Below are 12,498 nucleotides of genomic sequence, written 5' to 3'. Positions count from 1 at the left end.
GTACCTTGGTAATCGATATGGTTCATTAAATATTTGACTTAATAAGCATGTGCAAATGGCATGAAATGTCGGTTTCTTTTGTCTTAATCCTAAAAAGCAAATTCCTTTTTTTTACATAAAGTGGGATCCACTTAGAATTTTATAGGAATTTTTCAAATAGAATACTAAAAACATTTCTAGGTGGGTAGTATTCCCCTCAAGATCTTCAAATTTGAAAAAATATTTTGAAATATTTTGGAATTCCAACTGTAATAGTAAATTTATTTGTATTCTTGTTCGCAAATATGACAATTTAGATGCGGATGTAGAATAACATTGGTAATGTCGCCTCAATTTTTTTTTATTTTGACTAGCACTACACGCCAATGGTACTGTTGCGCACCACTCCTAATGTCTTTCTAATATCGCGTGGGTTTTTTTTTTTTACTTTTAAAATTGTTGCACGTCACTCTTAATGTCACGTGGGTTGTTGTGGAATCATACATGCGACATTTCAACTGTCACACGGCAGTGGTAATATCGTGTGAGTTGTTTTTTACTAATGGAATTTGTGACCACTTAGAATTGGTCAAAATTTGCTTCCAAATTCTTTAAATTTCAACTTCAAATTTGAAAAAAATACTACCACCACCTAAAAATGCTCTAATCCCAAAATTCTTCTACTCACCCAATTGAATTTTACAACTGTTTTGTACAATGCCAAAACATTTCGCAGCAAGAATGGGCTCTTTTAAGATCCAACCCACAGCCATGTGACTGTGAGGCCGTAAGCCAACAAAAGATAACATGCTGAGGGTGACAAAAAAAACATTTGATGTGTTTTTTACCCTTTGCAAAAAGTAGATATTTTCTTTTCTATTCTTAATTTCTTAACTAAAGTTTTGGTCAGGTTGTAGGATTACGCAACCTTGGAGTTCTCGATAAGGTTCCACAATATTCAACTCAAATAAAGCAACTCAAAACTGAATGAATTTGAGCACTGTAACCTCTACGAGGACTGAGGAGGCCTTTTATTTCCCAAGTCAATGTGTGGAAGAATCAAAACTGAAGATTAGCATAAAAAAAAAACGAGTCAAAGAGATAATTGTGAAGTAGTCTTAATTCTCGATCGCAAAATCAAATTTCCCTTCATTTTAATTATTTTACTACTCTTAAAAGAATTTGAAAATCGACGGCACTCACTCTCCTGAAAACCTCCCCAGCTTAACACTCCACAGGTCGGACATCTAAAAAGATCTCAAAACCTGACCACTGTGCACTCTACCAGTACCACCTGACTCTATAGAAACAAACTATTTCCATGGGAGATTCTTGACAATGAAAAATTGAAAATGCACTTACAGATTGAATCAGCCGACAGATCTAACCAGTGCATGTAATGGTAACTGGAAATTCTGCTGCCCACTAAAGAGAGAGTCCAATATAGTGTTTAAACCGTTTAAAAGTTTCTTCCCTTCTTTGTTTTCTGCCAACAGAACGTGAAGTGTTTCTAACAACAAATGTGAGCTTCTCAACCTCCAAACAAAATGCAATACAAAGACGTAGTGGAATACACAATCGAGAAACAAAAAACATGCATGCCACCCAACAACTCACATCAGCTTTCCACCTTCGCAAACAAAGCTTCACAGGTTTTGTTTCATATTAGAAATATTTGACTTGCCACTAACTCTCAAGGCAAGTGCACTGTGCGTCAAAGTATAAAACAGTACTCCTCTCAAAAATTGTTACGATGCACTGAATGTAACTGACGGGTTGGCCAAAATTTCTTTTGCCAAAAAATTTGACTGAAGATAGTTGGACTACCTCTTGTGAACTGACTTTTAGGAACCAAAAGAATTCATAAATGGGATGAGCTACCGTGTGTTCGATGAAGGAAGCAGGCAGTCATACACTCTTTCAAGGCGTGATGTCAAGGTGAGCTTATATGACGTTTGCAGATTGGGCTTACTCAAGTCGATGATGTCTTGTCTCAAACTGCACATAATAAGCAACGGGTTAGCTACTCAAAAATTTAGTCGTCACTACTTTAGTTCAGTACAATACTAATACTATGTCATGGGTGTACTTGCATTTAAAGTGACACCCACATGGGATCAACATCAGTTTTAACGAGTATACATCTTATTATATCCTCTCGAGTCTCAAGCATGAGGTGTATTGATGTAAAACTACTAACCTGAGCCATTCGCCTGTTGCCTTTGCATGCCTCTCCACAGCTCTGTATAAGCGGTCTAGACTATAGAGAACTAACCCAAACCGGCATTGAGCATCTTCTTCCTACAACATATGGGAAAAAATATGCATAAATTTACAAATCAAGCTTTCCCGTACATACAGTAACCCGCATTTAAGTAAAGGATGCTTGTCAAAGCAAAAACTTTACTAATTAGATGGTCCACATCGTAAGTTGAAAATATCACATGGGAGCCCTGAGATCAAGGGGTGGTGGGCCATCAACCACCACACTTTTCTTCCATGTTAGATAGGTAATACCAGTAAAGTATACCATCTAATAAATTTCTGAAATTCTAGCGAATATTTAAACGAGTAATGTTGAAGTAGTTGGACGAGAGAAGGAAATATGAAGTTGTTTCGAATTCATTTAGTGTACACTGAGCCATCCATTGCATGTCGATCCATGAAGAAAGTAGTAAACAGGGCTTTGCATAGCAGTAAAGAAATGAAGATAAAAGATTATTTCATGGATCCTTTCTTGGACTGTATGCATATTATATAAGTACGAATAACGTCCCATAAGCAAATTTGTTAATCTACCTGTCCACGTTCCACACAGGTCTGAAATTGCATAATCCTCTTCTCAACCTCAACAACAAGTAGTCTCCTCTGGATTCTTGCAATCCTTCCTCTACCTTCTGCCCCTTTATCCTGATTAAAGATATGCATTAGTTAGAAAATACCAGATACGTCAAACCATTGGGATAAATCTACCAGCAGGTCATTCCTATCTGAATAGGTCATTGTGTAATGTAACTAAGTGATATACTTGGTAATATGATAAACATATTGTATGTTAGATGTATGAAGAAGATCAGTATTGTTACCTGTTTAACCCATGCTCGGATTAACATGAGCAGAATCAGAGAGAGAAAGAAAGCTGGTAAAGCAGCAAGAATAGCAAAGTTGATTTCATTGGCCTTGAGAATCTGGCCAAGTTCGAGCATGGCGCTGTTTTACAAAATATATATATATATTGTCAGGATTTCAGGAAACTTCAATCATCCTGTGAAATTTTGTCTTCAGGATTATAGCATTGTACTTACGTCTCAATATCGAGTTTTAACTTTTGAATCTGCAAAGAAAAACCATAGTAAGAAACAATCAATCACAAACTGTCCACAACCTGAAAATAATGTGTAACCTGTAAGGCACCTGAATGAGCAATGCACGAGCAATCTCTCCTCCCAGAAGGTTTTTCATCGGATGCATAAGATCTTTCTCATACCTGCATTTAGAAAACTGAATCATTCCCCCACAGAGAATTCCAGAAACGAGAAGTCATACGCCACTTCAAATTAATAACAGAAACATAGTACAGAGTGCCGTTTCAGGAAAAATTTCAGAATGTTTAAACCAAATATCTTAAAGCAGGTGGATTACCAAAGTTTTGCAACATTGTGTCAATTGTGTATCTATTTTCAGAATACCCAGTACATATCACAATATTCTATATATTTCACTGCATTTTACTCTATAAATGGAAGAACTTCAAGCTACGAAAAGCATGAAGGGGACACTATTTCCGATAATCCAACTTTCCTAACAATTTAATTGTTTTGTGGCGACTTGGTAACCATAGTTGACAGGGTCCCAAGCTTAGGGCTGGTCATCGAGTCGAGCTGCTCGCGAGTAATTCGAGCTTAACTCGTCGGCGCAAAAATATGAGTCAAGCTTGAGCTTAATTTAAAGCTCGTTCTAGATGGTGAGTAATTTGAGTTTGAGCTCGAGTAGCTCGTGAGCTACTCGTTTTATAAGCCCATACACAATCAAATCATTTATATATCGCAAGTCCACAACCCATGAAGCTATGACCCATACCCACTTGCCCAACACCCCAACATACTTAAAGACATAACCCATTGACCCTAACTACTAAACTTGTGCACAATCAAACCCTACACTCAACAGCCACATCTCTTCTCTTCAAACATACTTACTATCTTTCTTCAACTTCAACTCAAAAACCATCAAAAGTTCTTAAAAGTGTTTTTGTTCTAATGGGGTTTAGCTTGGTTATGGATCTGTTTTTTATCTTTTGTTATTGTTTAATGTTGTTAACGAATTTGGTACTTGAGATTTTGGAGAGAGGATCATTGATTCATTTAGATTGTATCCTCTCCTTTGATATACATATGATGGTTTCATTTAACAAAGCAGGATTGGTTTTGTTACTATGGTGGTTTGCTTTTTTCTTTTGTAGATTGTTGTTTTTTTTTGAAAATTTTGTGCACGGAGATCATCAAAGGTTTTATATGTGATGGTTCTATTATACTGTATAAATCAAATTCGTGCCAAAATGTGTTGTTTTCACAATTGCACCTCTTAACTTCAAGGTAAACAATGGGTGACTGTGATTGCTAGTTTTTTTTTTGTTCAAAGGAGTTCGAACTCGAGCTCGTAGTGCAAAATGAGTCGAGCCGAATCGAGCTCGAGTTATTAGTACAACTGAGTGAGTCGAGCTCGAGCATGCTCGCTAAATGTCCGAGTTGAGCTTGAGCATGCCAATACTCGACTCGGGTAGCTCGATGACCAACCCTACCCAAGCTCAATGAATTATATTGCTCTAATTAACAACAACTATAACAATTTTTTCTGGAATTTTAGTTTTTCCTTTAATGCTTAACTTCTGCTGCCTACAAGTCCAGCTGTAATTAATACCTATTCATTTTTTAAACCCCCACAAGATCTACTACACTTTTGAATTGTAGAATGCAATAAAAGTGTAAATGGGACACAAACAAATTCTGAGATGACAAGGCAAGTTTTGCAAACTCACGTATTGCATGCAGGTGGAAGCTCGGCCACTATAGGACTTCCATACGTAAACAAGTTTGAATGTTTTGAGCTACATTTTGCAATATGTAAATCTGGATATTTTTCAACTAATACATGAGGTTATACTCCAACCATTTCAGTGAAGCTAGTTAATTTTGCGTTAAATTCCACCATCTTTCATGGGATGGACTCATAGAAACAAAGTACAACAGTCTTTAAGCTTCTTTTTTTCGTTAATTAAACAGTCTACAAGCTTAAGCCTCAGAAGTCACACGGAAAGAACACTTTGCCTAAGCTTGACTACTGACAAATAATTAAACAGGAAACTAATCGCAAGCAAATATAGCATAATAGTAATACAGTTATAGCTTTACAAAAAGTATGGAAAGGACATCTCACCTAGCCATAACAATTTCCAACATAGCCTGGTCTGACGCATTCTCTGGAAGATGTTGTTCACCTGTTTGTTCACTGAAAGCCACCAACATTCTGCATAAAAAATAAACACACCAGATACTGTATAAAGATTTGGGCTCCCAACCCACATAGCATCATATATTTGTACATATATAAGTTTAATTTTATGTGATCTTTGGCATCAATACAGATCCCATGGCAACCATACTCTCGTTCAGCCCCCTGGAACAGAATTCATAGTGGTACAATCCAAAAATCCCAAATTGTATTCAAGTGATTTGGAACTCAACTTCGACCAGTTTACACATCAGTGGACCCAAACTAAGTAACACATTAGTTACTGAGACAGTACAGCAACCAAGATTATAGTGAAAAGCAAAGGTAGCAAAAACAAAACCCAAAATAAGGGCATAATGTATGTCATGTTACGCTTAACATCCTAGAATCAAGACTAATTATGCTTTTTGCTTGCGGATATAAACTGGTACAAAGACATACAAGGAATTCCAAAAAATTACAGAGAAGATCAAGAATCTAAGTCTTTCCCCAATTCTGGAACAAAATCCAAGATCAATAAACAATTATAGTTGCTCCACAGAATTTGCTTCTAATACTAGCAAGTTGTCAATGAGAAGAAACAAGTTGCTCGAGGACAAAAGAGAACCTTTTCAATTCAAGATTTTCAAAGTGGAAAACGATAAAGGATTTCTTTTCATCTTTCATATTTATCGTTTGGGTTCACTTATCATTTATCAAAATTTAATACTTATCGTTCATCACAATTATCGTTTATCATTTACACAATTTTGATAAATGATAAGTGCCTATACAAGTGATAAACGATAAGTATGGAAAATCTGTAGTATAAAATGATTTCTACTTCATAAAATTTTAGCATTATCACAATTAACATCTCACCTGTGAAGCGAATTGGCTGTTAATTGCACTTCTTCGACCTCCATTACACCTTTATGCCTCCTTCGGAACGTCTCAAAAAGTTCATCCCTGATAGACAGTATCTGAAAAATGGAAACAATCATTTGAGTGCATTATTCTCCATACGTTATGAGAAACATAACTATAGACAGACTTCACATATTTCGCATTCCCTCTTAAAATTAGAACATTCAAGCACTTCATTTGGACCAGATCATTGTCGGTCCAACACATTAACAAACACCCAAAACAGAGAATATATTTGGCAACTTAATATGTCATTTTCACATCCGAAAAAGACATCCGTGAAGAGTGTATTTCTGGATTAACATGGCAATGTAAACGGCAAGTCAAAGACAGCTCAACAAACTGATAGTCTAAATCTATGCTACCCATGCACATCATGCCAGTGGCATATCATTATTGCCGTTAGTCTGGCTGGTTTAGGTGTTGTGTGCCTTTTTATACAGATAAAAATATTAAACCATTAATAAATAAATAAACAGATCAATATTCAGAAATATACCGGCTGTTCCACATGATCATTCCAAAAGCTGATTGTTGACTCCCGTGCTTCACGAATCCAATTCTCAATGTCAGAACTTCCCATTAAACTACTATGGCGGAGGAGCCACACTGAACATACTGAGAGCCCAACTGCTCCACAAGTATAACGAAACCAATATCTAGTCATTTTCCTTGGTTTCCGGTATTTACCGACCTAAATGAAAAGAGAAAGCAATGCGCTTCAGACTTGATTGTCTTATAGGCATTTCGCACAAAAACTAAAAGTTTTAGAAACTAGAACAGTAGGATAATGAAGCATCCTTGTTGAGATAACATTTAATGTGAGTATGGAAGCAGGTACTGACGTCTGGTGGGCATCTGCCTACCCCAAATTTTATGCTTTATGAACAAACGTATTCAACGAGTTGCTGATAACTTTTTTTAGAAAAAGATTGATGAATAAGTGATTGTTTCCTAGTTGATGCATCATGTTTAATTGTGAAGAAGCAAACTCTTCTTCTTTCCATTTTTCCCATCCTTCTATTTTCAGGCGAGGGTCGCCAATATCATAAGCTTTGATCTGCAGAATTTATTCACTACTGACACAGTTTTGGGAGGTATAAGGCACTGAAGTGGATTATGAGGGAAGCCCTGGGAAAGATCACCACATACTCAATATATGAAGAAAAAGTAGCATATATCATAGAGATACTTACAACAAGAGATACGTAAGAATCAACTTTGTAAAGATTCTGATATATCAGGTTGATAGCATCTCTCATCTCACAATCTGTCCACTGAGAGTCTTCCTGAATCTCTGGTAGTTTCTCAAACTGTAGAGGAAATGTTTTGATTTCGTCAACACAGGCAGAAGAATCACTCTGTAAAAACAATGGATAGAAAAGTCAGAAATCCACAATGAATACAAAACATAAAAGTCGGCAAACGATAAAATGGTAAAATGCATTCCCCAGGCTATCAACCAAAAACTAGTTAGCTTTAACACTTTGTTCTGTAAGTTACCTGACACATTGGATTAATATTGGAAAGTGATGCTTCTAGTTTTGAAAATAAGCTGTTTATGGTGACTAATAATGACGGCAATGACTTCTCGGGGCTCTTAATTAAATCTTCTCCGTATTTATCAACCTCCGTGTATACCTGTAGAAAACATACAGAAAGCAGTTCAGCAGCAACAGCAGTAGATTGCAACATTAGAGTTGTAAAATAAAACACACCTGTGCAAGAAAAGTGGCCAAACAATGGCGTAGACTTGTTAAGATTGCTACCCTCTGAGATATATGTGCAGCAGCAGAATGACAAAGATATTGCAAACGAGAACCGCGTCCGGATAGCAACTGAATAGTCCCATCAACAAAGGCACGAGGCCCTCTTTGGAAAAACATAAAGTATACCTTTTGAGCATTGGTTCCCTGAAGTAAAATAAGATTAAACAAGTGGCAGCAATTAAGTCGAAATGACAAAAGTCAGTAAGTAAGAAAGTAACCTCAGCTCTGCATTGCCAGAACTGTAAATTCTTCTGAATGTTATGCAAATTTGAGAAGATGTGATCCAAAATATCCTCCACCACATCAAAAACTCGAGACGCTTCCGTCAAAACTCTATATGAAAAAACAAGCATTGTTTTTTATTATTATATAGTCTTAAACAAAAAAAAAATACATGTAGATATTCAAAAAAAAATTGGCTTTACATGGAGGAATCGAGAGAAGTGGAAGGGAGAGGAAGAGGAAGACCAGGTCTGTTTCTCCGAAGATAGAAATTGGAAAGCTTGGACAATAAATTAAAATCTCTTCTACAAGGAATCAAACGGATAAAACTTGACCATATCTTATTTGAATAAAAGTTTAATAGGGTTTTTATCATTGGAGATTCTGTATTATAAGAATTAGGGTTTGCAAGGGCATCCGACGACGACATTGTTAAGAAGAAGGAGAGAGAACGAGTTAGGGTTTTGGGAAGAAGAAGAAAGAGAGAGAGATGGGTTTATTAAGAAAGACCAACCGACCGAATGGTTTAAGTCAAAATTTGATTTCCCTCCCACAAATTCTAATTTGGGCGGGCCAAAGCAAGGTTTTTCGGGTATCCTTTACATTACATTTTTTAAGTTGGAAACACTAATTATGTTGACGAAACACTAATTCAACACACTAATTCAACTTTCTTACTCTGTGGAATTATTGATGAGTATCCATAATTTTTGTTTTGATATGCTATCGTAATCAATTAAATTAATTGCTAAATTTCGTCGCCAAAACATTTGAACTCATACCAAAGGGTGCGTGTGTAGAAAAGTACTTATTAAAATGAAATATATAGTTTTTTATTTTTAACATCTTGAAGACATGCTCTTAAAAATTGTTGCTCGTCAAAACTTTGAACTGTGCAAAGAAAGCAAACGAGAAAGGAAATCAAGTTAACATGAAAGTATAGTTTTTTTTTGTAGTATTTTAACATCTTGCTAGTTCACTTAAAAGAAATTAATAAAATGACACAAATTGATCGAGTTGGATTACGTATCAAGAACCGTTATGGTTTCATGTCATCGACTACAAACTGTGAAAACTCATGCACAGCGGAATAAGGGTGTTAACGATTTGTTTATAATCATACTTTTAGATCTTTTTGATCTTCTCTCGATAATTTGAACAACAACCACTTAATCTAATATTCAATTCTTGGAATGGACATTTATAGACATATATATATTTATATATATATATATATATATATATTACAACAACAGGGGATCATGAGGATAAATTAGGGGTTAGGTCTCCTGACGGGCTTGGGCTTCCCATGTTCGCTCATAACACATGGCCCAAGTCCGTCAACAAATGACTTATTCTACTAAAGGTCATTGTTGCACTACCACGCTAATCCCAAATTACGTGTATTACGGTTATAGACTCCATATTATATGCTCGTTGATCTCCCCGTGTTAAGATATTGAATGCTCGTTGATTAAGTCAAGTTATTGACAACTACATTAATCAACTTCTTATGTCCTTGAGCAGTACCACTAAACCTCATTGTCATGTCGGATTAAATCTACTTGCAAGGTTTATATGACAATCCTTATGAGCTCCTCAAGGAAACATTATCAACCCGACTTCTTGTGGGTCACGAATTCTTTTTATAATCAACAGCACATCTTATATATAATGTTATTACCCAATCCATCGAGTTTGTAGATTCATAAATGAATATCACTCATTAATGATTTAAAACAATGTATAATGCACGTAATTGTTTGTTATTATATCCGGATTAAAATGACAAACATCCATAATAACATAGGTGTTTGTTCTCTTATATAGTTAGTATAAAGATAAACAACCTCATTTGATATTGTTCAATACACACAAAGTGTACTAGTGTAATTATGTAGTCAAGATAGACTAATACCATATTATACTGAAACCATACCAATAGTTTGTCAAAATTCATCTAGGTTGTGAACATTTACTTATACTTTATAAAGTACTGATGATATGATCTTCTAGTATGTATGTCATCACACACCATATCATCTACAACATAAAGTATTAAGTGCATGCATATAACTAATAACATATATAATATACATAACATTTGCCCATATGATTCTCATTCAAAATATAAATAGTTAAAGTTAATACAAAAGTAATACTTTTAGTATATAATCCTATCATTATCATCGTTCAAATAAATTTAACCCTATAATATACATTGTTTTCGCGTAGAGGGATTAAACAAACACATCTTAATCTAACAAAATAGAAAATTAATGAAAACAAAAAGGTAATATAAAACATGAATAATACTTTGCAAGGTGTCGACTAGCAAAGTCAATAAAATATTTGGGGTGAGGATATAAGAGTGACCCAACTAATAATTAACTACATTTAAGCTAAATCTTAGAAAAAAAAAATACCAAAGGCAACCTAATATATAGTATTTATCTAAAAATTTGCTACTTAAAAAATAAGTACGTAAATAAAACCTAACCTAAAAATGAATTAAATTTTTTGTATCTACGAAACACTCACCATAAAGATCATATTTACATAATTTCAACTAAATTGGAAACTTCTAACATAGATAAAAATTATTGTCATTTAAAAAAATAATATATAACGATAAAAAAATGTAAAGTTTTTACAATCATTTATGGTCAATGTTAGAGGTTTCCAAATGAGTTTAAATTTTGTGGATATAATATTTATGGTGAATATCATATCCACAAAAAATTATGGTTTGATTCATTTCATAGGTGAAGTTTTATTTACGTACTTATTTTAAGTTAACTTAAGTAGTTATTTTTTAGAGACATGTTGTAAATTATATATATGTGTGTGTTTTAATTATACCAAAATGTGTTCATTTCATGACTTAAAAACCACACAAACTTTTTTCATTCAATCACAATGTGTTATTATTTAAAAAAAATAAGTTCAAATTTATTTTTTGTTTTATTTTTTTAATTCTACCCAAATAAGTTTTTTTTTATTAAAAACCGCACAAACTCATTTTCATTTAATCATAAATGTGTTATTCACATTAGGTCGTCCATGCACATCGAGCCTACCCAAACATTTTTGTTTGTTATTGTTGTTGGCATTGGGCTGTTTATATGCTTGTTTTGTTGTCTTTTTTATTTTTGTTGAGAATAATATGTTAGGATCGAATGAAAATAGTTTGTGCAATTTTGAGTGAATAATAATAATATATTTGGTAGAATTAAAAAGCATTGTATGTTTTTTTGTTTTTGTTTTGAGAATGTTGGGGTCAATCTCAATAAGTTTTAACTAGGGGTTAGTTGAGATTTACTTGTTAGTGAAAATGGTGAATGGCCTAATGCCCTAATCTAATCATAGTATTTGGAAGTTGTTTTTCATCCCAAGTGGTGAAAAGAGAGACTAGCTTTTCGGTACTATGGTTCAATGTTCTAAAAAACGTTAGGCGGTAGTCTAGCGGTGGGAGAGTGCCTAGCGCATAGGATTTATAGGCAGTGCCTAGACGGATTAGGTGCTAGGCGATTTTTTTCCCTAATATATATAGTAATACACACCTATACTACAAGAAATTAATAAAACCATTTACTATAACTCAAAAAATAAACACAAACAAATATACTTATTACAAAAATGCGTAATAGTTGAAGAATATCGACTTCATATAAAAACATACTATTTGTTATAGTGACATACAATTTACATTAGACTTTAGTATTTTAAACTCATTCAAATTTTAATCTTATACGGGCTTTTAATATTCGACATTTAATCATTGAAAAAAAAAAAAAAAAAAAATTTAACTGAACCCCCTAGACCCGCCTAGTTGGTCCACCGATTTTTTAAACGATTTGGACTTAGGCAAGTCGGTGGCCACCGCCTAGCGCCTAGAGCCTAGAGACTGCCTAGGTGGCCGTGTGGACTCATTTTTAGAATTGTGCTATGGTTAATACCTGCTCAAAACGGCCAACCCCAGAGTCCAGACCCATACGAGCTTGTGTATGATTGGGGTGGATCTGAATAAATAGTTTGTATCGTAAAACTTAAAAGGCCTCGTGATCAGCCCAGCCCGACCTATTTCACCTGGGCTTATCGTGAGAGTTTG

The 12,498-nt window shown here is 34.6% G+C and overlaps 1 protein-coding gene across 2 annotated transcripts; it reads right to left on the bottom strand.

The window, feature by feature from the left end:
- Window positions 1-1,423: 1,423 nt before the first annotated feature.
- DGS1 (dgd1 suppressor 1) lies at window positions 1,424-8,964 on the bottom strand. 2 transcript variants are annotated; one of them, XM_086592505.1, is made up of 14 exons: window positions 8,591-8,964; window positions 8,384-8,498; window positions 8,115-8,309; window positions 7,900-8,037; window positions 7,593-7,757; window positions 6,896-7,090; window positions 6,352-6,452; window positions 5,416-5,505; window positions 3,394-3,466; window positions 3,285-3,313; window positions 3,066-3,189; window positions 2,779-2,889; window positions 2,180-2,280; window positions 1,424-1,977 (listed from the first exon to the last, which is right to left on the bottom strand). In XM_086592505.1, exons 1-14 carry the CDS (start codon window positions 8,815-8,817, stop codon window positions 1,857-1,859), a joined length of 1,785 nt encoding a protein of 594 aa, XP_086448631.1. In that variant the 5' UTR covers window positions 8,818-8,964; the 3' UTR covers window positions 1,424-1,856. The 2 variants fall into 2 exon arrangements, with proteins under 2 accessions (XP_086448631.1, XP_086448632.1); XM_086592506.1 differs by having other exon boundaries at window positions 7,593-7,709.
- Between the last annotated feature and the right edge of the window lie 3,534 nt (window positions 8,965-12,498).

Source organism: Coptis chinensis, chromosome 2, assembly GCF_015680905.1.
Source record: "Coptis chinensis isolate HL-2020 chromosome 2, ASM1568090v1, whole genome shotgun sequence".
NCBI classification, from domain to species: domain Eukaryota; kingdom Viridiplantae; phylum Streptophyta; class Magnoliopsida; order Ranunculales; family Ranunculaceae; genus Coptis; species Coptis chinensis.
The sequence above is the reverse complement of the archived record's forward strand: the minus strand, read 5'-3'. Positions and strand labels throughout refer to the sequence as shown.